A 27944-nucleotide genomic window follows, 5' to 3' on the forward strand; every position below is an offset into this window, starting at 1 on the left:
ATTCTAAGCATACACTCTATGTCATCATTCTAAGCATACGCTCTATGTCATCATTCTAAGCATACGCTCTATGTCATCATTCTAAGCATACGCTGTAGGTCAATATTCTAAGCCTAAGTTCTATGTCAAAATGCTGGCATAGTATGTTTCTATAGAAGCATGACATAATATTTAAAACCGACATTCTATAACAGAACGTCAGTGTCATATTTCCATCTAATGTGGACAAAAAGAGAAAGGAGCTGCTGCACCTCACACCTATGGCTGACACTAATGCTGCACATCACACCTATGGCTGACACTAATGCTGCACATCACACCTATGGCTGACACTAATGCTGCACCTCACACCTATGGCTGACACTAATGCTGCACCTCACACCTATGGCTGACACTAATGCTGCACATCACACCTATGGCTGACACTAATTCTGCACCTCACACCTATGGCTGACACTAATGCTGCACATCACACCTATGGCTGACACTAATGCTGCACATCACACCTATGGCTGACACTAATGCTGCACCTCACACCTATGGCTGACACTAATGCTGCACATCACACCTATGGCTGACACTAATGCTGCACCTCACACCTATGGCTGACACTAATGCTGCACATCACACCTATGGCTGATACTAATGCCGCACCTCACACCTATGGCTGACACTAATGCTGCACCTCACACCTATGGCTGACACTAATGCTGCACATCACACCTATGGCTGACACTAATGCTGCAAATCACACCTATGGTTGACACTAATGCCTCTCGGCTACATTTAAAAACCAATGCCAGGATGTTGGTATATAATTTGAACAAACCATATTGCCCCGTGTACCACGTGCAGGTTCCCTGGTTCACATGAGTCCCTACACTAAACCAACACTGTGTCGGTCAGCGACGGCTAACCCTGCAAAGCGAGCGCAAGCAGGGAAGGGAGGCCATAGAATGGCCCTGCAACCCCAATGTCACAGGACCAAACCCCAAGGGCCCCCCATAACCCAGCAGGCACCGCCAGAGGAGAAAGCGGCCACCAAGCAACACAAGTGGAAACATGGTCTTACTGCTCACCATTGCTCCTGTAGGTAGAATGGAAAGAATAGGAGGTACTAGTCATGTGTGCACAGGTGCCTCCTGCTGATTGGGGTCACATGGGTCTTACCCGGAGGAGTGCAAACACTCAGAAAAGGGAGAAAAGCAAAATGTGGACAAAAAGAGAAAGGAGTTGCTGCACCTCACACCTATGGCTGACACTAATGCCTCTTGCCTACACGCGGTACATGGGCAATATGGTTTGATCAAATTATATACCAACATCCTGGCATTGGTTTTTAAAGGTAGCCGAGAGGCATTAGTGTCAGCCACAGGTGTGAGGTGCAGCAGCTCCTTTCTCTCCATGTCCGTATTTTCCATAGAATGGTGACAAAGAATGTAGGTTTACAACATTCTGAGCCTATATTCTATAATATTATATTGCGACATTCTGTCAGTGTTCTATGTCAATACGGCAAAAAATAGTATGTCAGCATTCCTATGTTGTTATGTGGGCTGGTGGGGTAGTTTGTGTGCCAGGGCTGATTTTTTGTTTTAGTCCGGCCCTGCCTTCCAGTCAGGCAGTTCAGGCAGAGGGACAATCCACCTAAATAACACTTCATGGCAGAGATTCACGGGAGACATAACTGGTGGCCAGGCAATTGTTCAGCCATCAGGTATTGAAGGTGTATGGGGACCTTTATACTTCTTATTTTATAGAACTGGATTATGTGCAGAGACCAAGTCAGGGAAGCTGATCCCAGACACAGCCGCACCACTGATCCCAGACACAAGCGGCACCACTGATCCCAGACACAGCCGCACCACTGACCCCAGACACAAGCGGCACCACTGATCCCAGACACAAGCGGCACCACTGATCCCAGACACAAGGGGCACCACTGATCCCAGACACAGCCGCACCACTGATCCCAGACGCAGCTGCACCACTGATCCCAGACACAAGGGGCACCACTGATCCCAGACACAGCTGCACCACTGATCCCAGACACAAGGGGCACCACTGATCCCAGACACGCCGCACCACTGATCCCAGACACAAGGGACACCACTGATACCAGACACAAGCAGCCCTACTGATCCCAGACACATGCCCCACCACTGATCCCAGACACAAGGGACACCGCTGATCCCAGACACAAGGGGCACCGCTGATCCCAGACACAAGGGACACCGCTGATCCCAGACACAAGGGGCACCGCTGATCCCAGACACAAGGGGCACCACTGATCCCAGACACAAGGGGCACCACTGATCCCAGACACAAGGGGCACCACTGATTCCAGACACAAGGGGCACCACTGATTCCAGATACAGCCATGCCACTGATCCCAGACACAAGGGACACCACTGATCCCAGACACAAGGGACACCACTGATCCCAGACACAGGCCCCACCACTGATTCCAGACACAGGCCCCACCACTGATCCCAGACACAGGCCCCACCACTGATCCCAGACACAGGCCCCACCACTGATCCCAGACACAAGGGGCACCACTGATCCCAGACACAAGGGGCACCACTGATCCCAGACACAAGGGGCACCACTGATCCCAGACACAAGGGGCACCACTGATTCCAGATACAGCCATGCCACTGATCCCAGACACAAGGGACACCACTGATCCCAGACACAGGCCCCACCACTGATCCCAGACACAGGCCCCACCACTGATCCTAGACACAGGCCCCACCACTGATCCCAGACACAGGGGGCACCACTGATCCCAGACACAGGGGGCATCTGTCATAAGTGTCTATTTAAAAGTCATGTAACCTCCAGGAAAGCGGGGACATTGTATTAATAAATCCCCAGTGTCACCAGGCCTGGAGATTGTACAGATCCCATCCTCAGGGCTGACCATCCACTGACTGATCAGAGGTCAGGACACAATCCTTACGCTACAAAGTCACTAACACTGTGGGTTCTGTTTCTGTTCTAGAATGGTGAAAAATGGATTGTCTAAGGAGGAGAAGGAAGAAATAAGAAAGATAGAAAGACACAAACCAGATCTGCAGATATATTACTCAACAAACAAGAAGCTGGATGTGATGAGCAGATGACAGGACTATTGATGGTCAATACTTGTTGGGTACAGACTTAACCCAACTCATCCGTAACCCAGAAAACTCTCCATACTTTTTCATTGTTCATATCACATGACCTTGTCTTTGTTCCGGGTTATTTATGAAGAAAAACATAACTGTGTATAGTAAAATCTTGTCCTCTCTCTTATTCCAGACCCCTTTATCTCCTGATCAGATCTTATAATGGCCAAACAAAGAGCAAAAAAAAAAAACAATATACTTTAGACTTCAGTCCCACAATCATTGCTTCCCTAGCAGAACATGAACTTCCACCTAATGCTGTTTGTGGGCACTAAGTGACAAATAACCAGGAACACAGGCCCCACATAGTGGGTAGAGCTAGCCATTGGGGGAACCCCTAAGAAAACCTTAGAAGTATTCTTGGCTTTAACCGCTCTTACCTAACTGCTGACACTTACACCTGTCGATTTAACCCCTAGTGAAACTTCCTTTAGCTATGCCATATGGTGCATACAATACAGTGAGACATCTAGTGGTGGGATTGCAGAATGTGGCCTTAAGTACAGAGCACACATACATACATACTACTGACCTATACTCGCTCTAGTAAACTACATATACTCATAATCTGCAGTAAGTGTATTTTCCTATTGTGCGGGAGACAAGAGCGGCGCTCTCTCTGGAAGAAAGTGGGCAAGTTTTTAAACACTGGATAATCCCTTTAAAACACATTTCGAGGAGCATTAAACAAAAAAACACACACTCCAACCCACCAACGGCTCTCCATCTACATATGACATATTCTGTGAGATTGTACTCTGTGGGATTTCCTGCCCCAACAACCATACTGATAGAGACTTGTATACAAGGCCGGCCTTTTGGGTGTGTGACTGACCTGTGCGGTCACACAGGGTGCATCCTCCTGGCAAGTTAGGGGGCGCCCCGGCCTCCAGCAGTGGCTAAATGAACAAGGACGGACGCCCCACTGTTCACTTAGCCACCACAGAGGGCCCGTGCCTGGCACCCCAAGACCTGCTCTGGCCCTTTAACTGTGAGTCTCATAATGAGCCCTACATGACGCGGCGCCCCCTGACTGGCTCCCTCCCTATCAGTATATCTTGTGGCTGCAGGCCGTGTTTTGCCTGTGGTCACAAGAGACCGCTCTTTCTGACGGCCGAGTGACGTCACTGGAGCGCCACCAGCCAAGCTAAAGAGAGGAGACGTGCGACCTGGAGCCAGGTGAGTGAGTGTGTGTCTACATGGTGAGAGAAGAGGGGGGCAACTACCTATGTACAACTACCTACATGGGGAGAGGGGGCAACTACCTACCCACACTTACCTACATAATGAGAGGAGAGCGGGGCAAGTACCTACCTACAACTACCTAAATAGGGAGAGGGGAGGGGGCAACTACCTTCCCACACTTACCTACACAAGGAGAGGGGAGGGAGGCAACTAACTACCTACATGGGGAGAGGGGAGGGGGCAACTACCTACCCACACTTATCTACATAATGAGAGGGGAGGGGAGGGAGGTAACTAACTACCTACATGGGGAGAGGGGAGGGGGCAAGTACCTACTTACATGCTAAGAGGAGGGGGGGCAACTACCTACCTACAACCACCTACATAGGAGGAGAGGGGGCAACTACCTACCTACATGCTAAGAGGAGGGGGGGCAACTAACTACCTACAACCACCTACATAGGAGGAGAGGGGGCAACTACCTACCTACCTGCAGATTGGGGGGATGTGGAGTCTTTATTACCAGGCACAGGGATTTGCACTCATCTTCATGTGTAAAAGGAAGCTGGATGTACAGAAGGGTTTATGTTATTTCTACAGCTCCCCCCATCCACTCTCTCCTCTCTACAGCTCTCTGCCACCCATTGCCTCTTATTATTTATACCGCCCCTCTCTTATCTCTCTCCTATTGTTTTTAATTGCTAACCCCCATTTTACATCTCTCCCCCAATTTCCCTCATTTCCACCTTCTCCCTGCCCTTCTCTCTGTTTCTGATACTGCCAAATCCCTCTCTATGATCTATCTAGCTTTGAGTACGACATTCTGGTGATATTGGGGTACAGAGCTGCCTTACTACTACTTGGGGGCATGTATTGGGCACACTGCTTATATGGGGGCACAGAGGGGGCCTTACTACTATTTGGGGGCATGTATTGGGCACACTGCTTATATGGGGGCACAGAGGGGGCCTGACTACTATTTGGGGGCATGTATTGGGCACACTGCTTATATGGGGGCACAGAGGGGTCTCTGTTACTGTGTGAAGCGATACAGATGAGGATTTGTATAGAGATGAGGATGGTGCTGCAGATTCTGTGGAGCTGAGGTGTCACCAGGAGAAGTCTGCATGATGGACTAAACCAGAAGAAAAAGTGCCGGCAAAAACATCACCTGTAATTCATGCAGAGAAGACGCCCCTGGGAGTCTAGTGTTGAGCATTGTCTTATGTTAATGTTTTATACTTTATTTTCTTGTATGTGGTATTACAGTTTGTCTCTATTTACATCAATAGAACTGGGCTGTAATACCACACACAACCTGAGGACTGGGATGAATCCTGGATAACTCCTTTAACCCCTTAGGGACCAAGCCTATTTGGGCTTTAATGACCAGGCTCCTTTTTCAAAATCTGACCTGTGTCACTTTATGCTCTTATAGCTCAGTGATGCTGTAACGTATGCTAGCGATTCTGAGACAGTTTTTTCGTCACATATGGCACTTTATATTAGTGGCAAAATTTGGTCACTACTTTGTGTGTTTTTTGTGAAAAACATCAAAATATCATGAAAAATTAAAAAAATTAGTATTTGTCATTTCACATAAATTAGTTACTAAGGGCTCGTTCCCACTGAGCAAAAGCAGCTGAATTTCTGCGCTGAATCAGCGCTGAAATTTCAGCCGTTAAAATAGGTGCAGGGCTAATTTCCATTGTGTTGAATGGAAATTCTGCTCTGCAGTTCACACAGTGGAATTTCCGCACTGAACTAATCCGCTTTCCGCCAGAAGAATGAACATGTTCATTCTTCCGCTAGCGGAAGCCTATACAAATCAATGGGGCTCTGATTTTCTGTTTCAGCGCAGATTCAGCGCGGATTCAGCGCGGAATACAAGCGTAATACAAGCGGAAATTACTCGCTGAATCAGCGCGGAAATGGGGAAAAGGGGGGGGAGGAGGATTCTAGTATATGTTCTGGTATAGTCTAGTTTACTCACCAAATACTCGCTGAATTTCAGCGCTGAATGCATGCGGATTCAGCGCGGATTCCTCGAGTATTCCGCGCTGAATTTGTCAAGAGCTGATTACGAGCTGAACACTTTCCTAGCAGAATACGCAGGGATTCTGCTTGCATTCTGCTTATATTCTGCTCGGAATTCAGCGTCAGTTGATTTCAGGCGGAAATATTTCCTTGCGTAATCCGCTCCTTTTGCTCTGTGTGAACGTAGCCTAAGTCATATTACCGATATGTCCTCTTTATTCTGGCTTCATTTCGTAAACATATTTTACTTTTTTAGGGTGTTACGGGGCTTAGAAATGTATCAGCAAATTATCACATTTTCGTGAAAGTTTCCAAAACTGATTTTTTTAGGGACCAGTTCTTTTTTTTTTTTTTTTTTTAAGTTGATTTAGGAGGTTTGTATACTGGAAACCCCCATAAGTGACCCCATTCTGGAAACTAGACACCTTAAAGAATTAATCTTGGGGTATAATGAGCATTTTAACCCTACAGGGGCTGGAGGAAAGTATTCACCATTAGGCAGTAAAAAAATTATTGCCAATAATATATACATTTAGATTAAAGTTTCTCATTTTCAAAAGGAACATGAGAGAAAAAGCACCCCAAAATTTGTAACGCAGGTTCTTCTGAGTACAATGGTACTCCATATGTGGGTATAAACCACTGTATGGGCACACAGCCGGGCTCAGAAGGGAAGGAGCGCCAATTAGCTTTTCCAATGCAGATTTTGCTGAAGATGTTTCTGAGCGCCAGGTGCATTTGTAGTGCCCCTATAGTGTCAGCAGAGAGAAACCCCCCATAAGTCACCCCAATTTGGAAAGTGCACCCCTCAAAGAATTCATCTTGGGGTGTGGTGACCATTTTGACCCCACAGGTATTAAAGGAAAGTATTTAAAAGTAGACAGTAAAAATGAAAAATGCGAATTTTTCCAATAATATGTTCCTTTAGTTTGAAATTTCTCAATTTCATGAGGAACAAGAGAAAGTTCACCCCAAAATCTGTAACGCAGGTTCTCCTGAGTAGAACGATACCCCATATGTGGGCATAAACCACTGTATGGGCACACAGCCGGGCTCAGAAGGGAAGGAGCGCCAATTAGCATTTTCAGTGCAGATTTTGCTGAAGAAGTTTCTGAGCGCCAGGTGCGTTTGCAGAGCCCCCTGTAGTGCCAGCGGAGTAAAATCTTCCCATAAGTCACCCCATTTTGGAAAGTGCACCTCTCAAAGAATTCATCTTGGGGTGTGGTGACCATTTTGACCCCACAGGTATTAAAGGAAAGTAATTAAAAAAATGAGATTACAGGTAACGTGGGGTGGTTACGGACAGTCTGGGGTGGTTTCGGGTAATCTGGAGGTGGTTACGAGCAACCAGGGGTGGTTACGGGTAATCTGGGGTGGATACGGTCAACATGGGGTGGTCACGGGCAACCTGGGGTGGTTACGGATAAACTGAAGTGCTTATAGGTAATCTGAGGTGGGTACCTTTTCTGTTTCAATAATTTTTTATTGGAAGAGTTTTTCAAGAAAATTTTTCAACAAAGATAAGCAGGTAAAGAGAAAGCAGGGTACAATGTTGGTACATAGTCTAATAAAAGTACAATGTTTATCACTAAAATGCAAGAAAAATGTGCATGAAACATTGCTGGTGGCATTAACATACATTAGACAAACATTAAATATGCGGTGTAAACTCCTCGTAGGAGAGCATAGCAGCCTTATGAACAGCGTAACTGAGAAGCGCCAGCCTCAGGGAGATATGTAAAAAAAAAAGTAGTGGGAGCATATAGATCGTGTAGGTCGCCACACATTTGGCGTGCAAATATTAGAGTAGTAAGTAAAGAAAAGCTCTGCAAAAATAAATACGCTTAACAGCAATCTAAGAAGGAGATGCTTCTATGCATAATCCTGGATATGTACGAAACTCTTTGTAGCAGCGTCTGGAGTGAATGCTTGCGGCGCAACATGAGTATAGGGGCAGGATGCATTTAAACAGAAACGAGGAGAAAACAAAGTAACCAACACATTAAACAAGACAACACAAGACAAACATCGGCCGTGTGAGCAGCCAACAAACATTAAGATTAAGCTGAAGCATTAAGCTGGTAATAGTTCAAAATAAGCGTGCAACTTTGTTACATGAGCAGGCACGCTAAATACGGGGTACCAAGTCCAGCCTATATCAGAGACTTGAGTAATACTCCAGGTGTTCAAGAACTCAAACGGCGAGCCAAGAGTTCAATAGTCGTTGTCCCTCCTCTGGGTTAGCAATGTGGTGCTTGATATTTTGATAAGAGATCAACAAGTGGGCAGAGGTAAGCCATTTGTATGGTATACATTTGTCTCTGAGACATCTAGTTAGGCAGGCAAATGATTTACGTTTCTTCAGCGTCTCCGGAGACAAATCAGAAAATACTTCAATGTCCTGGTGTTCGTTCGATATCCGTTCACTTCTCCTCGTTGCTGCCTGAAATGCTGCTTTAGTGTGCATAAAGTGGATCCGGGCCACAACATCTCTGGGTATCGTATGATGGAGATGCGAGGGCCTAGGAATCCTCCGCACCCAGTCAATTGTCAATTCGTGAGTTGGATAATTGGGTAGGGCCTTTGCAAGAAGTTTCTGTATGTATGCAGGCAGTTCGGAAGGGGTGATAGATTCTGGCACGTTTCGAAATTTTAAATTATTGCGCCGAATGTGATCCTCAAGAGCCATAATCCTGTCTTTTAAAATGGTAGATTCGTCTTCCCATTTCCTGTAGGAGTCGGATAAGAGGTTATGAGCTTCTATCACCTCACTCACTTTTGACTCCGCTAAGAGAATCCTATCCTCCACCGCTCTCACCGATGTAGAGAAGGATGAGAGTATGTAATCAATTCCAGTAAGCAATGAGTCTCTAAGAGTTACCATCATATCTTTGACAAAGAGGGCAGACAGCTGAGTGGTGTGAGTCAGGAGAGAATCAAAAAGGCTGTTGGAGTCCTTCTTTAACTCAGCTATTAGTGGAGAGACTGAGGAACGTACATCAGTTTGAGGCTGGGTTCACACTACGTATATTTCAGTCAGTATTGTGGTCCTCATATTGCAACCAAAACCAGAAGTGGATTAAAAACACAGAAAGGCTCTGTTCACACAATGTTGAAATTGAGTGGATGGCCGCCATTTAATGGCAAATATTTGCTGTTATTTTAAAACAACGGCCGTTATATTGAAATAATGGCAGTTATTTACTGTTATATGGCGGCCATCCACTCAATTTCAACATTGTGTGGACAGAGCCTTTCTGTGTTTTTAATCCACTCCTGGTTTTGGTTGCAATATGAGGACCACAATACTGACTGAAATATACGTAGTGTGAACCCAGCCTCATGAGTCTGCACAGAATGATTTGAATACGGCAGTCGAGCTGAAGGATGTATACAGCTTTGAGGAGAATGTTGAGAACATCCAGTATCGTTATTCAGTGTCGTTATTCAGTGGAGGTATACAGGCTCTACTGAGAAAGACAGGTGCAGTGGGAGAAAGTTCATCTGATCTACTACTAGCCAGAGCAGCCGGGACATCGGGTGTCATAGAGGAAGATTTTGCAAGTTGAGATGTCTCAGGAGCAAGAGAGTCAGATGGAAGCGGTTCAGCAGCAAAAAGTAGTGGAAGACACAAATCAGAGTCTGAGCACGTGCACAGGTCTACCCCAGGAAAGGAGAGAGAGGGGACCGGGGAGGGAGCTGCAGCGGGAGAAAGATGGAGCTGCTGGGTTCCCACATCTACTGGGCATTGTGGGCAGGAGTGTGGGCTCATGTTCTTACCCCTCCGGTTCCTCCTTTTGGCTGCTCGGGACGGTAGCTGATGACCTGTCAGGGTCTCCTGGCGCTGTACAGTTGAGTCAAGTGTCTCCTGGCGTTGCACAGCTGAGTCAGGTACCGGGGAGGCCTGCAACGTCTCCCCAGCCTCTGCGAAAACAGCGCTCCATAGAAGATCGGAGAAGGAGCCGGCGCCATCTTGTGATCTAGCGGCTGCGGGGGTGGAAGATTGAATCCTTCTCCGTGCTGCTGCCGAAGCTCGCTTGGATGTCGTTCTCATCTTGAGAGGATTAGCAAAGATTTCAGATGTCCCAGAGCGAGATTTGTACAGGATGTACGCTGGAATACTGCTAGAATGTCGCTGAAGAAGCCGGAGCTCAAGGAGAACACGTCTGGTCTCTTCAGTAGCAGGCCATGCCCCCAGGTGGGTACCTTTTATCTGGCGTGGTTACGGGCAATCTGGAGGGGGTCATTGGCAATTTGGGGTGGTTAAAGGCAACGTGCGTTGGTCAGAGGCAACCTGCGTTGGTCAGAGACAACCTGCGGTGGTCAGAGGCAACGTGCGGTGGTCAGAGGCAACCTGCGGTGGTCAGAGGCAACCTGCGGTGGTCAGAGGCAACGTGCGGTGGTCAGAGGCAGCCTGCGGTGGTCAAAGGCAACCTGCGGTGGTCAGAGGCAACCTGCGGTGGTCAGAGGCAACCTGCGGTGGTCAGAGGCAACCTGCGGTGGTCAGAGGCAACCTGCGGTGGTTGCGTGCGATCTGGGGGGGCTACATGTAATCTGTCATGATTATGGGCAACCTGGGGTGGTTATGCGCAGCCTGGTGTGGTTACTGACAATCTCGGATTGTTACGGATAAACTGAAGTGCTTATAGGTGGCAACGTGCGGTGGTTACGGGCAACGTGCAGTGGTTACGTGTAATCTGGGGGGTTACGCGCAATCTGGCGTGATTACGGACAACCTGGGGCAGTGGTTACAGGTAATCTGGGGGGGTTAGGGGTAATTTGGGAGAAAACTGCAATTATTACTATAATAAAAAGTGTGTTTTATTTTTTTGTATGTTTGTCACTTTTCACATTCCTTTTCACTGTATTACAATGATTACTGTGATATTTTCTATCACAGTATTCATAGTTTAGTGAGAGACCAAATTGGTCTCTGTCACTTTAAATTTTCAGAGTTGGCTGGTTCTGGAGCGCATGCGCACTTCAGAAGCAGCCTGGATGCTGAGGAGGAAGGAGCTCCAGGATCAGGTGAGTATAAGGGGTTAGGGGGGTGACTGGGGCGGTGGGGGGACACTATCACTTTTTATCCCCTGTCACCAATCATTTATGGTGGCAGGGGATAAAAAGTGCTGATTAGCACATGGCACAAGCGATCAGCGGTATATAGTATATACCGCTGATCGCTTGTACCGGGACCCCACAGGGGGGTCCCCGATCACTGCCCCATGCTCTCTGCTACCTCCGGTGGCGGAGAGCATGGGACTTTGATTTATTTTTACATTTCCATCACTGTGAACAGACATAGTCTGTTCACAGCGATGGCGGCGGCCATCTTGGATCTGATGGCCGCCGGGGGAGGGGGGTTAGTGACTGCCTACTAGGGGGGGGCTGATCTGGGGTCTGATTTGACTTATTTCATCTCCCTCCACCGAGATAAAATTCAGCGGCGGCGGCCACTAAAGGGTTAACTGCCGAGATCCGGGCACGGCTCGGATCTCGGCAGTTGCCCGGCTGTCACTGACAGCCGGGCCCCGCCGGGGATGACAGGAGCGCAGCTCCTGTGCCCCTGTCATCCAGAGGACGTACCGGCATGTCCATCTGCGGGAACGGGCTGCAGATTTGGACGTGCCGGTACGTCCTTATGTGGCAAGGGGTTAATAGGGTTGTCTAAGATTGGAAAAAAACGGCTACTTTGTTGTAGAAACAGCGCAACCGCAGGGACAGCAGCAGCTCTGCCCTGTATGTCAGCATATAAATAGTTGGGGGGGGCAGAAGATGGTTTGGCACAGAGCACCTGCCACCCTAAGGCCGCCCTGCTTGTATATAACATTTAGCTGCTGCATATCCATCCTCAGAAAAGGACAAGCAGGCATCACCAAGTAATCCAGGCGGAATGCAAACAGCACAAACAAACCGAGAAGAAGAAAAGCAGAGTACTACAAGGATGCCCCTCCAGACAGTCATTAGAGGAAGAAAGACAGATAGCTTTACATAATCAAGCAATGCCTAAGAAATCTCCATGGTCACAGAATTACAGACTGTGAGACAAGTAAACACAATTAAGGCTGCATTCACACGTACCACATGGGCGGCGGATTTCAGTGATATGTGGTACAGTTATGCCCTATGGATCTGTATAATCACTGTGGATTTTCAATCTGCTGCAACAATGCAGCCTCTCTGCCTTATCATCTTATTTTCTGCCGGACCTTTAAAGGGGTTATCCAGTGCTACAAAAACACGACCACTTTCCTTCAGAGACAGCACCGCTCTTGTCTCCAGTTCAGGTGCGATTTGCAATTAAGCTCCATTCACTTCAATAGAATTATTCCACCAACAGATCTGACGACAGATTATCTGCCAAAGATTTGAAGCCAAACCCAGGAGTGGATTTGAAAAGAGAAGAAATCCAGTCTTTCCTTTATGAATTGTTCTCTCATTATAGTCTGTTCCTGGGTTTGGCTTTAAATCTTTGGCAGATAATCTGTCGTCAGATCTGTTGGTGGAATAGGGGCTTTAGCAGCAAAACCCCGCCCAAGCTGGAGACAAGAGTGGGGCTGTCTCTGGAAGAAAGTGGCAATGTTTTTGTAGCGCTGAATAACCCCTTTAACCCCTTAGCGACCCATGACTTATCTGATACGTCATGGTGCCGGGGGGGTGTTCAGAGCCGGGACCCTGCTCTGAACGGCGCTGATCCTGGCTGACATGTCCAGCCGGGGAGCGCCTCTATTAGCCGGCGCGGGTCACGTTGCCGCGCCGGCTAATTAAGCCTCTAAGTGCAGCTGTCAAACCTGACAGCTGCACTTAGAGGCTTCAGACCTCACGTCCCTGGTGTCTAGTGGGACGGATCTGCCCCCGCGATGCGATCGCGGGGGGAGATCCGTTCTTCTGCCCGTGCCGGGCCTCAGCGTCGGAATGACGCTGATCCCGGCTCGGCAATAGATTGCAATCTATGACCGATCTCATCGATCTTTGCTGTGTATATACAAGTCCCCCAGGGGGGCTTCTAGTTACAGTAAAAATAAAAGTAAAAATGTTTTTTTATTAATAAAAAATCCCCATCCCTAATAAAAGTCCAAATCACCCCCCTTTTCCCATTTTATAAATAAATAAATAAACATATTTGCTATCGCCGCACACGTAATCGCCCGAACTATTATTAATCACATTCCTGATCTCGCACGGTAAACTGCATCAGCTAAAAACATCCTAAGTGCAAAATTGCGCATTTTTGGTCGCATCAAATCCAGAAAAAATGTAATAAAAAGCGATCAAAAAGTCGTATATGCGCAATCAAGGTACCGATAGAAAAAACACATCATGGCGCAAAAAATCCCCATAGACCAAAGGATAAAAGCGCTATAAGCCGGGGAATGGAGGGATTGTAAGGAACATATATTTGTTAACAATGGTTTGAATTTTTTACAGGCCATCAGATACAATATAAGTTATACATGTTATATATCATAGTAATCGTAACGACTTGAGGAACATAACAAGACAGGCGAATGGCGTAAATGCAAAACTCCCCGAAATCAAAACAAATTCCTTTTTTCTTTCAATTTGACAGCGCCAATGATTTTTTCCCGGTTTCGCAGCATATGTTATGGAAAAATAATGCCGGTCATTGCAAAGTACAATTGGTTTCGCAAAAAATAAGCGCTCATATACGTCTGTAGGTGAAAACATGCAAGCGCTATGGACTTTTAAACTTAAAGTGGAAAAAGCAAAAGTGCTAAAACGAAAATTGGCTTTGACCTTAAAGTGTAACTGTCATCTTTTTTTTTTTTATTGCAGAAATCAGTAGTATAAGCGATTTTAAGAAACTCTGTAATAGGTTTTATCAGCCAAAAAAGCCTCCTTCTGTACTCAAGAAGCAATCTCCCAGCCTCCCCCCCTGACTTCTTATCTGTGCATTATCAGGCAAACACGTCTTCATTACAGAGAAGCCAGTGAAGACGGGCTCCGCTCTCTCCATTGTAATCCTATGAAGGGGGGAGGGGCTGAGGGAGATGAGGGAGCAGGAAGAGGTGACATGAAGGTCAGCTGTTTGTAGACTCTCTGGGCACCTAAACCGCTAAATTCAGGTGTCAGAAAGGTCAGTGCTTATCTATGGACTTACTGAGAGAAGATTGCAGGGTGTTGTGCTGTGCAGGGCTGCTCCGTGCTCACTCACTCCTAACAGCCCCTCCCCTCTCCATAGCCACATAATGGAGACAGAAATCCTGCTTCATTTGATGTGAGGGGGAGGCTGGGAGATTGCTTTTTCACTACAGAAGGAAACTCTTTTACTACATAAAACCTATTACAGAGTTTCTTAAAATCGCTTGTACTGTTGATATTTAATGTTTTCAGAAAAATTACCCTGAAATGACAGTTACGCTTTAAGGGGTTAAAGAAGCTCAAACATTACCTGCCCACTCTCCAGCTCCAAGGTCAGTGACGATGCCCAGCTGATAAGTGGGTGCAGCAGGACAGCTCACTGATTGGCTGAGCGCCATCACTACAGTTGTAGTTTTGCAACAGCTGGAGAACCGAGGTTGCCTACTCCTGCACTATAGGGAACTAATCCCTTACATAACAGAAGCTAGTGCAATACCAATATACGCCACTAGAGGGAGACAATCCCTAACATAACAGAAGCTAGTGCAATACCAATATACGCCACTAGAGGGAACTAATCCCTAACATAACAGAAGCTAGTGCAATACCAATATACGCCACCAGAGGGAGCTAATCCCTAACATAACAGAAGCTAGTGCAATACCAATATAAACCACTAGAGGGAGACAATCCCTAACATAACAGAAGCCAGTGCAATACCAATATACACCACTAGAGGGAACTAATCCCTAACATAACAGAAGCCAGTGCAATACCAATATACGCCACTAGAGGGAACTAATCCCTAACATAACAGAAGCCAGTGCAATACCAATATACGCCACTAGAGGGAACTAATCCCTAACATAACAGAAGCCAGTGCAATACCAATATACACCAGTAAAGGGAGACAATCCTTAAAGTGACCCTGTCCCCCTTTTTTGCATTCTGACATCTCTACACAGGTGTAATGGGTAAATTTAGCGTATTTCATACCTTATAACAGTGCCACGTATTGCTCATAGAGATTAATGCAGCATATATGCACTGATTGCGGAGATTAATGTAGTATATATGCACTGATGGCTCATAGAGATTAATGCAGTATATATGCACTGATGGCTCATAGAGATTAATGCAGTATATATATGCACTGATGGCTCATAGAGATTAATGCAGTATATATGCACTGATTACTCATAGAGATTAATGCAGTATATATGCACTGATTGCTCATAGAGGTTAATGTAGTATATATGCACTGATTGCTGAGATTATTGTAGTATATATGCACTGATGGCTCATAGAGATTAATGCAGTATATAAGCATTGAATTGATCTATACAATCAGCACTCAATTACTATGGGCAGCTGGAGCCCATAGCAAACAATTGCTGAGCCAGGATCGGCGTCATAACATCACTGAGGCCCAGCAAGGAGGACGGATCGCCCCTCCACTACTATAAATCACATATAATGCTCAAACTAAACAGCCAAAATACATAAAAGAAAGCAACAAAAGAAGAGTCTACAGAAACAATACACCTGTGTTACGGGGATAGGAGGGTACTGGAGAGAACAGCTGAGATACGGCTGGGCACCTCAAGCCAGATAATGGATGAGATACAGTTGTAGATGGAGGATATAGGATAAGATACAGTTGTAGATGGGGGATACAGGAGCAGGGGGCAGTAAGTCCTCCACACATCATCACACCAGCAGGGGGCACTGTACCCTTCACACATCATCACAACAGCAGGGGACAGTGTACCCTCCACACATCATCACATTAACAGGGGGCAGTGTATACTGCCCATCATCACATCAGCAGGGGGCAGTTTGTCCTCCACACATCATCACACCAGCAGGGGGCAGTAAGTCCTCCACACATCATCACACCAGCAGGGGGCACTGTACCCTTCACACATCATCACAACAGCAGCAGCAGCAGGGGACAGTGTGTCCTCCACACATCATCACACCAGCAGGGGGCACTGTACCCCTTACACATCATCACAACAGCAGCAGCAGCAGGGGACAGTGTACCCTCCACACATCATCACAATAACAGGGGGCAGTGTATACTCCCCATCATCACATCAGCAGGGGGCAGTGTGTCCTCCACATATCATCACACCAGCAGGGGGCAGTGTGTTCTCCCCTCATCATCACACCAGCAGGGGGCACTGTACCCTTCACACATCATCAGACCAGCAAGGGACAGTGTACCCTTCATACATCATCACGCCAGCAGAGGGCAGTGTACCCTCCATACATCATCACACCAGCAGAGGGCAGTGTACTCTCCACACATCATCACACCAGCAGAAGGCAGTGTACCCTCCACACATCATCACACCAGCAGAGGGAACTGTACCCTTCACAAATCATCACACCAGCAGGGGACAGTGTACCCTCCACACATCATCAGACCAGCAGGGGGCACTGTACCCTTCACAAATCATCACACCAGCAGGGGACTATGTACCCTCCACACATCATCAGACCAGCAGGGGGCACTGTACCCTTCACAAATCATCACACCAGCAGGGGACTATGTACCCTCCACACATCATCAGACCAGCAGGGGGCACTGTACCCTTCACAAATCATCACACCAGCAGGGGGCAGTGTACCCTCACACATCATCACACCAGCAGGGGACAGTATACCTTCCACACATCACTACAGCAGGGGGCACTGTACCCTTCACACATCATCACACTAGCAGGGGACAGTGTACCCTCCACACATCATCACACCAGCAGAAGGCAGTGTACCCTCCACACATCATCACAGGGCAGTGTACCCTCACACATTATCACACCAGCAAGGCTGTGTATCCTCCACATCATCACACCAGCAGGGGACAGTGTACCCTCCACACGTCGTCACACCAGCAGGGGGCAGTGAACTCTCCACACATCAATACGCCAGCAGGGGGCACTGTACCTTCCACACATCATCACACCAGCAGAGGGCACTGTACCCTTCACACATCATCACTACAGCAGGGGACAGTGTACCCTCCACACATCATCACTACAGCAGGGGGCACTGTACCCTCCACACATCATCACACCAGCAGAGGACAGTGTACCCACCACACATCATCACACCAGCAGGGGGCAGTGTACCCTCCACACATCACACCAGCAGGGGGCACTGTACCCTTCACACATCATCACACCAGCAGGGGACAGTGTACCTTCCACACATCATCACACCAGCAGAAGGCAGTGTACCCTCACAAATCATCACACCAGCAGGGCTGTGTATCCTCCACATCATCACACCAGCAGGGGGCAGTGTGTCCTCACCACATCATCACACCAGCAGGGGGCAGTGTATTCTCCCCACATCATCACACCAGCAGGAGGTAGTGTGTGCTCAAAAGCAATAATTCCAGACGCTGAAAAACCTTGCAAAAACCTTTAGTAGAAAGCTTTCATATAATTTACATCAAAGTTCAAACAGAAAATACAAAAAAAAAAAAAAAAAAAATGAATACCACCACGTGCTCTACATGGATTCCCCAAACTTCGCGCTATCCGGTATTCAGCGCTCCGGAGTCTTTTTTATGTGTATAGAGGCTCTCGCTTCTCCACTGACAGTCCGACTGTGACCTCAGACACACACGTTTCGGGGTGAGAACACACTGAAGACCAGAGAGATGACTGCTACATAGACTGTTGCCAGGACATCGTAGACACCAGGAGTGCTGAGAGCAGCCTTTGGCACCACATTTGCTATTAAACACTCATTTCTCCACATCATACCAGCAGGGGGCAGTGTGTCCTCCCTACATTATCACACCAGCAGAGGGCAATGTGTCCTCCCCACATCATCACACCAGCAGGTGGCAGTGTACCCTCCACACATCACACCAGCAGGGGCCAGCGTGTCCCTCACATCATCACACCAGCAGAGGGCAGTGTGTCCCCCACATCATCACACCAGCAGAGGGCACTGTGTCCCCCACATCATCACACCAGCAGGGGGCAGTGTGTCCTCCACATCATCACACCAGCAGAGGGCACTGTGTCCCCCACAACATCACACCAGCAGAGGGCACTGTGTCCCCCACAACATCACACCAGCAGAGGGCACTGTGTCCCCCACATCATCACACCAGCAGGGGGCACTGTGTCCCCCACATCATCACACCAGCAGAGGGCACTGTGTCCCCCACATCATCACACCAGCAGGGGGCACTGTGTCCCCCACATCATCACACCAGCAGAAGGCACTGTGTCCCCCACATCATCACACCAGCAGAGGGCACCGTGTCCACCACATCATCACACCAGCAGAGGGCACTGTGTCCCCCACATCATCACACCAGCAGGGGGCACTGTGTCCACCACATCATCACACCAGAAGGGGGCAGTGTGTCCTCCACACATCACACCAGCAGGGGGGGCACCATACTAATAACACATAGAAAGGTATTGATAACTGAGAACTCTTATTTTAGACCACAGAATAAAACAGCCATTTCATGTATTCTAACCGGGCATTAGTCACGGATCAGACGGCATCCTGATACAGCACCGAGGCTCCACATTCACAACATTAAAATGGCTTCTTCCCTATGTGACTTCTCTGGTGTTTAACTAAATGTGATTTCTGGCTGAAACATTTCCCACATTCTGAACATGAGAACGGCTTATCCCCTGTGTGAGCTCTGTGATGCTGCCGAAGATGTGATTTCTGGGCAAAACACTTCCCACATTCTGGACATGAGAACGGCTTCTCCCCTGTGTGAGTTCTCAGGTGTTCAACAAGAACAGATTTACGTGTAAAACATTTCTCACATTCTGTGCAGGGAAACGGCTTCTGCCCGGTGTGAATTATCTGATGTTTTTCAAGTGAATATTTATGGAAATAGCATTTTCCGCACTCCACACATGAGAATGGCCTCTCCCCCGTGTGGATTCTCTGGTGCTTCTCATAGTGACCTTTATACATGAAGAGCTTCCCGCACTCCGGACAGCAGAACGGACGCTCCTCCGCGTGGACCTTCAGGTGTCCCATGAAGTTTGATTTGTGAGTAAAACATTTCCCACATGTAGAACATATAAATGATTGATTGTCTTCCTCTTCATAATAGGAGGAGAGCAGGAGACGTCCGCTGGGGCCGATCACAACCTCTTCTTCACCTGGAAAAAAAGAGACAAATTCAATTACAAACAAAATAATTCATTTTTAAAGGGGCACTCCGGCACTTTTATTTTCCAATCAACTGGTTTCAGAAAGTTATATAGATTTGTAATTTACTTCTGTTTAAAAATCTCCAGTCTTCCAGTACTTATCAGCTGCTGTATGTCCTGCAGGAAGTGGTGTATTCTCTCCAGTCTGACACAGTGCTCTCTGCTGCCACCTCTGTCCATGTCAGGAACTGTCCAGAGCAGCAGCAAATCCCCATAGAAAACATCTCCTGCTCTGGACAGTACCTGACATGGACAGAGGTGGCAGCAGAGAGCACTGTGTCAGACTGGAGAGAATCAGTGGCGGAACTACCGCCGTAGCAGCCGTAGCGGCCGCTACGGGGCCCCGCCGTATCGGGGGCCCGTGGCGCGGGCCCCCGGAGCTCACATAGCCTGTAGCACCCGGCGGCCGAGCAGGCCTCCCGGGTGCTACAGCTGTTTGGGGTCCAGGCAGTGGCCACGAAGGGGGGGCCCGTGGGGCCCTCCCGATCAATCACTCTTCTGACCACAAGCATTGTTTTGCTTGCGGTCACAAGAGTCTGGCTCCGTCTTCCCCCGGCAGCGCGCGCATCCCAGAGCTCCCTGCGCGCCTTGGGCCCTGACTTCCGGTTCCGGCGCGCAGGGAGCTCTGGGATGCGCGCGCTGCCGGGGATAAGACGTGACACCCCCGGCAGCCGCGCAGCAGCCGGGGACAGACCAGGAGGAGTGAGGATCAGCGTGGGAGCGCGATGTCAGGTGAGTTAAGTTTTGTTTTTTATCAGCCTGTACGGGTGGGGGGAAGGAGGGGGGCATCTATGAGGGTGGGGGGAAGGAGGGGGGCATCTATGAGGGTGGGGGGAAGGAGGGGGGCATCTATGAGGGTGGGGGGAAGGAGGGGGGCATCTATGAGGGTGGGGGGAAAGAGGGGGCCATCTATGAGGGTGGGGGGAAAGAGGGGGCCATCTATGAGGGTGGGGGGAAAGAGGGGGCCATCTATGAGGGTGGGGGGAAAGAGGGGGCCATCTATGAGGGGGGGGGAAGAGGGGCCATCTATAAGGGAGGGGGAAGGGGACCATCTATAAGGGAGGGTGGGGGGAGAGGAGGCCATCTATAAGGGAGGGTGGGGGGAGATGGGGCCATCCATAAGGGACGGTGGGGGGAGATGGGGCCATCCATAAGGGACGGTGGGGGAGAGGGGGCCATCTATAAGGAGGGCAACATGGGGGGAGATGGGGCCATCCATAAGGGAGGCTGAGGAGAGAGGGGGCCATTTATAAGGAGGGGGGGAGAGGGGGCCATCTATAAGGAGGGGGGGAGAGGAGGCCATCTATAAGGAGGGGGGAGGCCATCTATAAGGGACGGTGGGGGAGAGGGGGCCATCTATTAGGGGGGGCAACATAGGGGGAGAGGGAATACACAGAGGGGGGCATATATTATTAGGGGGTCACATAGAGTCAGGGCTACCCACTAAATGAGGGTGTAAAGGGGACAATACAGATGTGCAGGGGGATAATACAGGGGGCCATCTATGGGGGATAATACAGGGGGCCATCTATGGGGGATAATACAGGGGGGGCATCTATGGAGGATAATACAGGGGGCCATCTATGGGGGATAATACAGGGGGGGCATCTATGGAGGATAATACAGGGGGCCATCTATGGGGGATAATACAGGGGGCCATCTATGGGGGATAATACAGGGGGCCATCTATGGGGGATAATACAGGGGGCCATCTATGGGGGATAATACAGGGGGCCATCTATGGGGGATATACAGGGGGGCCAATCTATGGTGGATTATACAGGGAGGTATATATAGGGGGATAATACAGGGGGCCATCTATAGGGAGACACCATTAGGGGGCATTTATAAGGGGACCAAATGAGAGGGCATCTATAGGGGGACAACATGGGGGACCATTTATAAGGGGGATGGACAACATGGGAGGTAATTTATAAGGGGCCAACAAGGATGGCATCGGTAAGGGGGAATACACAGAGGGGCATATACTATAAGGGGGTCACATAGTGTCAGGGCTATCCACTAAACAAGGGGGTAAAGGGGCCAATACAGATGTGCAGTTTGTATAGAGATGAGGATGGTGCCAGAGTGAGGAGCCTAATATGTCTGTCTGGCAGATCCTGTGGATTCGTGGCTCGGAGAAGTTCTAACGGCCCAGGAAGAAAAAAATGAGGGGAAAAGGAAAAGGAAACAACTCCCATCAGAGAAGACGTCCCCTGTGAGTCACTTAATATAACTGCACTGTAATTTATATGGTGTATAGAGCCTGTGTAGAGCTGAGTGTGTTGATGGCGTAGTGGTCGATTGAGGGGGCGGGGGCCCCAATCAAAAGTTTGCTATGGGGCCCAGCCATTTCTAGTTACGCCCCTGGAGAATACACCACTTCCTGCAGCACATAGAACATACAGCAGCTGATAAGTACTGGAAGACTGGAAAGAATACACCACTTCAGTGGTTCTCACCATTCTCTGACTGCAATACCAGATCAAGTCCACTTGTCTCTCCAGCATCACTGTCCTGCAAGAACAACACATGGAATATATGAGACCCCCCTGTATATTGTATATCCTGACAACCCCTAACAGCCTGCGACCCCCATCACCCCCCACCGCCGCCGCCCCCTCCCCCCCCCCCACCGCCCCCAGTACAGAGGACGGACACAGGGACAGAAGGGACCATAATCCTCTATAGACCAGAAACCATTTGTATCCACAGCCACCAAGACCCCATAGAGAGTATACTGTATACAGCTCCATCACACTAGTATACAGCTCCATCACACTAGTATACAGCTCCATCACACTAGTATACAGCTCCATCATACTAGTATACAGCTCCATCATACTAGTATACAGCTCCATCCCACTAGTATACAGCTCCATCACACTAGTATACAGCTCCATCATACTAGTATACAGCTCTGTCCCATCAGTATATAGCTCCATCCCACTAGTATACAGCTCTGTCCCGTCATCTATAGAGGAGTTACAGACATCTCATCTACCTGCTGATCCGGGGGGCCGTTGTGCTGATCCGGGGGGCCGTTGTGCTGATCCTCTGGACAATCCTGGGAATACAGAGGACGGGGACATCTCTCTGCTGGATTTCTCCTCCTGGATCCATCTGTAGGGAAGACACAGGGACTGAGTACATTGTGTATATGTGATGAGGGATGATGGGGGTCTCGGTGCCCCTCCCCCCTGGTCTCCTCTAGAATCAGGATGTCTCCTCTTACCCGGTGATGTGAGGGGCGGCTGATCCTCCATCATGGCCTCCTTGTACACATCCTTGTGTCCTTCTACATACTCCCACTCCTCCATGGAGAAATAGACGGTGACGTCCTGACACCTTATAGGAACCTGACACACACAATGATGGCGTCATCCTCCAGACACCTCCCACCTTGGTGTTCTATGTCCCAGCATTCCCAGCAGCATTGCTCACCTCTCCAGTCAGGAGCTCAGTCATCCTGGTGGTCAGTTCTAGGATCTTCTGCTCATGGATCAGTGATGGAGGTGGAGGATCTGTGATGGGGCTGCTGCTCCAGCCTCCTGACACAGGGGGCGCCACACACTCACCACACCACTTCTTCACTACTGTGTAATCCTGTGTATGGTGAGACACTGATCACTACAGAGAGTCTAACAATCCTTCCCCTCTCCAGTCATCTCCCTGTATTATCTATAGGGATAAGAGGGAGGGGATGTGACGCATGGCTCACCTCTCCGGTGATCAGGTGGATTATCTCTAGGGTGAGCTCTAATATCCTGGCCGCCATCATGTCTCCCGCCTTCTCCAGCCTTGGGGGGTCACTGATGTGGGGGACCATCGCCTTTACCTGACACCGTCCTGGACCTGAGGAGACAAGAGAACAAGGACTGAGCAGAATCCTGGCCGCAAATCAGCAAAATAACATTTGAGCAGAGACAGGTGGAGGCCCCATAGACCTTGATGGTCTGAGCAGTCGCCCATCAGACACCTCCCTCCATCTCCTCGCGGCCTATAACACCCATCATACACCCCTGTACACACTGTCAGCGCCCCCCTGACCTCAGGCCGTGTGCGGTATTACAGCTCAGATGATGTGACTGGAGACCAGCTGTAATACCACACACAGCCTGAGGACAGGGGGCGCTGTTCTCTATGTCTTCATCACCCACACATCACGTGTCCCATATAAAGCCTGGTGCCGCCCCCTGCTGTCAGCTCGGGGCAATCTCTCTGCATACAACCCCCTCACATGGCTGCTGCTGCTAGAGGCGGAGGACTACATCACCCAGCATGCATCACTCACCTCCACTGACTAATTCACAACAAACACAGTGCAGCGTAAGGACCCGTGACGTCATAGGTCATGTGACTCCGCAATGTGGGCGGAGCTCTGGAGCACGCTGCTGCTCGTGGCCTAGAATAGGGTGGCCCCGCCCATGCCATCAGTCACATGACTTTACGATGTCACGTGATGTCAGAAGTCCGGCACATGGTGTAGAGGTAAGTGAGGAGGGGTCCCTGCCAATCACTGACTGGAGCACAGAGCGTTATAGCTGCGTCCTGTAGCAACCAATCACAGCTCAGCTTTCACGTCTCACATTTCGCTGGTAGAATGAAAGCTGAGCGGTGATTGGTTGCTATGGGAGCGGTGATTGGTTGCTATGGGCAACAGAGACTCTGAGCTCCCTGATAGACTGAGAGCTCCCAGGATCGGGCTCAGGGGTCTCCTGCTATGGCTGCCATACACTGACATCCTAGCCCAGATCTCAGGGCGGCCGGCAACACAATCCCCGGGTGTCAGCTGGTTTCTATGGCAGCCAGGAAACTCCTGAAGGTCCCCAGACCTGCCATGTATATAGCGTATACAGCTGCTAATACATAGTATATACCGTATACAGCTGCTCATACATAGTATATACCGTATACAGCTGCTCATACATAGTATATACCGTATACTGCTGCTAATACACAGTATATACCGTATACTGCTGCTAATACATAGTATATACCGTATACTGCTGCTAATACATAGTATATACCGTATACTGCTGCTAATGCATAGTATATACCGTATACTGCTGCTAATACATAGTATATACCGTATACTGCTGCTAATACATAGTATATACCGTATACTGCTGCTAATACATAGTATATACCGTATACTGCTGCTAATACATAGTATATACCGTATATAGCTGCTAATACATAGTATATACCGTATACTGCTGCTAATACATAGTATATACCGTATACAGCTGCTAATGCATAGTATATACCGTATACAGCTGCTAATACATAGTATATACCGTATACAGCTGCTAATACATAGTATATACCGTATACTGCTGCTAATACATAGTATATACCGTATACTGCTAATGCATAGTATATACCGTATATAGCTGCTAATACATAGTATATACCGTATACAGCTGCTAATACATAGTATATACCGTATACTGCTGCTAATACATAGTATATACCGTATACTGCTGCTAATACATAGTATATACCGTATACTGCTGCTAATGCATAGTATATACCGTATACAGCTGCTAATACATAGTATATACCGTATACTGCTGCTAATACATAGTATATACCGTATACAGCTGCTAATACATAGTATATACCGTATACTGCTGCTAATACATAGTATATACCGTATACAGCTGCTAATGCATAGTATATACCGTATACTGCTGCTAATACATAGTATATACCGTATACAGCTGCTAATACATAGTATATACCGTATACAGCTGCTAATACATAGTATATACCGTATACTGCTGCTAATGTATAGTATACAGCTGCTAATACATAGTATATACCGTATACAGCTGCTAATGCATAGTATATACTGTATGCAGCTGCTAATGCATAGTATATACTGTATACAGCTGCTAATACATAGTATATACCGTATACAGCTGCTAATACATAGTATATACCGTATACTGCTGCTAATACACAGTATATACCGTATACAGCTGCTAATACATAGTATATACCGTATACTGCTGCTAATACACAGTATATACCGTATACAGCTGCTAATACATAGTATATACCGTATACAGCTGCTAATACACAGTATATACCGTATACAGCTGCTAATACACAGTATATACCGTATACTGCTGCTAATACATAGTATATACCGTATACAGCTGCTAATACATAGTATATACCGTATACAGCTGCTAATACATAGTATATACCGTATACAGCTGCTAATACATAGTATATACCGTATACTGCTGCTAATACATAGTATATACCGTATACTGCTGCTAATACATAGTATATACCGTATACTGCTGCTAATGCATAGTATATACCGTATACAGCTGCTAATACATAGTATATACCGTATACTGCTGCTAATACACAGTATATACCGTATACAGCTGCTAATACATAGTATATACCGTATACTGCTGCTAATACACAGTATATACCGTATACAGCTGCTAATACATAGTATATACCGTATACAGCTGCTAATACACAGTATATACCGTATACAGCTGCTAATACACAGTATATACCGTATACTGCTGCTAATACATAGTATATACCGTATACAGCTGCTAATACACAGTATATACCGTATACTGCTGCTAATACATAGTATATACCGTATACTGCTGCTAATACGTTAGTATATACCGTATACTGCTGCTAATACACAGTATATACCGTATACAGCTGCTAATACATAGTATATACCGTATACTGCTGCTAATACATAGTATATACCGTATACAGCTACTAATACATAGTATATACCGTATACTGCTGCTAATACACAGTATATACCGTATACAGCTGCTAATACACAGTATATACCGTATACTGCTGCTAATACACAGTATATACCGTATACAGCTGCTAATACACAGTATATACCGTATACAGCTGCTAATACACAGTATATACCGTATACAGCTGCTCATACATAGTATGTACCGTATACAGCTGCTAATACACAGTATATACCGTATACAGCTGCTCATACATAGTATATACCGTATACAGCTGCTAATACACAGTATATACCGTATACAGCTGCTCATACATAGTATATACCGTATACAGCTGCTCATACATAGTATATACCGTATACAGCTGCTCATACATAGTATATACCGTATACAGCTGCTCATACATAGTATATACCGTATACTGCTGCTCATACATAGTATAAACCGTATACAGCTACTACTGGGCCTATAATAGTATATACTGTATACAGCTGCTGGGGCTATAATACATAGTATATACCGTATACTGCTGCTCATACATAGTATATACCGTATACAGCTGCTCATACATAGTATATACCGTATACTGCTGCTAATACACAGTATATACCGTATACAGCTGCTAATACATAGTATATACCGTATACAGCTGCTAATACATAGTATATACCGTATACAGCTGCTAATACACAGTATATACCGTATACAGCTGCTAATACATAGTATATACCGTATACAGCTGCTAATACACAGTATATACCGTATACAGCTGCTAATACACAGTATATACCGTATACAGCTGCTAATACATAGTATATACCGTATACTGCTGCTAATACATAGTATATACCGTATACAGCTACTAATACATAGTATATACCGTATACTGCTGCTAATACACAGTATATACCGTATACAGCTGCTAATACATAGTATATACCGTATACTGCTGCTAATACACAGTATATACCGTATACAGCTGCTAATACACAGTATATACCGTATACAGCTGCTAATACACAGTATATACCGTATACAGCTGCTCATACATAGTATGTACCGTATACAGCTGCTAATACACAGTATATACCGTATACAGCTGCTCATACATAGTATATACCGTATACAGCTGCTAATACACAGTATATACCGTATACAGCTGCTCATACATAGTATATACCGTATACAGCTGCTCATACATAGTATATACCGTATACAGCTGCTCATACATAGTATATACCGTATACTGCTGCTCATACATAGTATAAACCGTATACAGCTACTACTGGGCCTATAATAGTATATACTGTATACAGCTGCTGGGGCTATAATAGTATATACCGTATACTGCTGCTCATACATAGTATATACCGTATACAGCTGCTCATACATAGTATATACCGTATACTGCTGCTAATACACAGTATATACCGTATACAGCTGCTAATACATAGTATATACCGTATACA

The 27944-nt window shown here is 47.3% G+C and overlaps 2 protein-coding genes across 6 annotated transcripts in view; one reads left to right on the top strand and one right to left on the bottom strand.

Moving 5' to 3' along the window:
- LOC138792217 (NACHT, LRR and PYD domains-containing protein 3-like) overlaps positions 1–3312 on the top strand; it is a 105481-nt gene extending 102169 nt beyond the window's left edge. For all 3 annotated transcript variants that reach the window (XM_069969360.1, XM_069969361.1, XM_069969363.1), the window contains one exon: positions 3008–3312. In XM_069969360.1, the coding sequence (XP_069825461.1) occupies positions 3008–3128 (121 nt within the window). In that variant the 3' untranslated portion in view covers positions 3129–3312. The remainder of the gene's footprint in view (positions 1–3007) is intronic.
- A 14440-nt stretch (positions 3313–17752) lies between these two features.
- LOC138792224 (oocyte zinc finger protein XlCOF8.4-like) lies at positions 17753–24150 on the bottom strand. Of its 3 annotated transcripts, none has more exons than XM_069969384.1 (7): positions 24006–24150; positions 23433–23566; positions 23156–23317; positions 22947–23070; positions 22716–22834; positions 22174–22228; positions 17753–19660 (listed from the first exon to the last, which is right to left on the bottom strand). In XM_069969384.1, exons 1-7 carry the CDS (start codon positions 24058–24060, stop codon positions 19074–19076), a joined length of 1236 nt encoding a protein of 411 aa, XP_069825485.1. In that variant the 5' UTR covers positions 24061–24150; the 3' UTR covers positions 17753–19073. The 3 variants fall into 3 exon arrangements, with proteins under 3 accessions (XP_069825485.1, XP_069825484.1, XP_069825486.1); XM_069969383.1 differs by lacking the exon at positions 24006–24150 and adding an exon at positions 23872–23963; XM_069969385.1 differs by lacking the exon at positions 24006–24150 and adding an exon at positions 23659–23857.
- Positions 24151–27944: the final 3794 nt, after the last annotated feature.

The sequence above is a fragment of the Dendropsophus ebraccatus genome, chromosome 5 (genome assembly GCF_027789765.1).
Source record: "Dendropsophus ebraccatus isolate aDenEbr1 chromosome 5, aDenEbr1.pat, whole genome shotgun sequence".
Taxonomy (NCBI): Eukaryota; Metazoa; Chordata; class Amphibia; order Anura; family Hylidae; genus Dendropsophus; species Dendropsophus ebraccatus.

Bases quoted from the DNA above. Each gene is read 5' to 3' on its own strand.
- LOC138792224 (XM_069969383.1), bottom strand. From the start codon at position 23,938: ATGCAGAGAGATTGCCCCGAGCTGACAGCAGGGGGCGGCACCAGGCTT. The intron at 23,318-23,432 runs GTGAGCCATGCG...CACCATACACAG, and splicing joins TCCACCTGATCACCGGAGAG to GATTACACAGTAGTGAAGAA. The intron at 23,071-23,155 runs GTGAGCAATGCT...TGTGTGTGTCAG, and splicing joins CTGAGCTCCTGACTGGAGAG to GTTCCTATAAGGTGTCAGGA.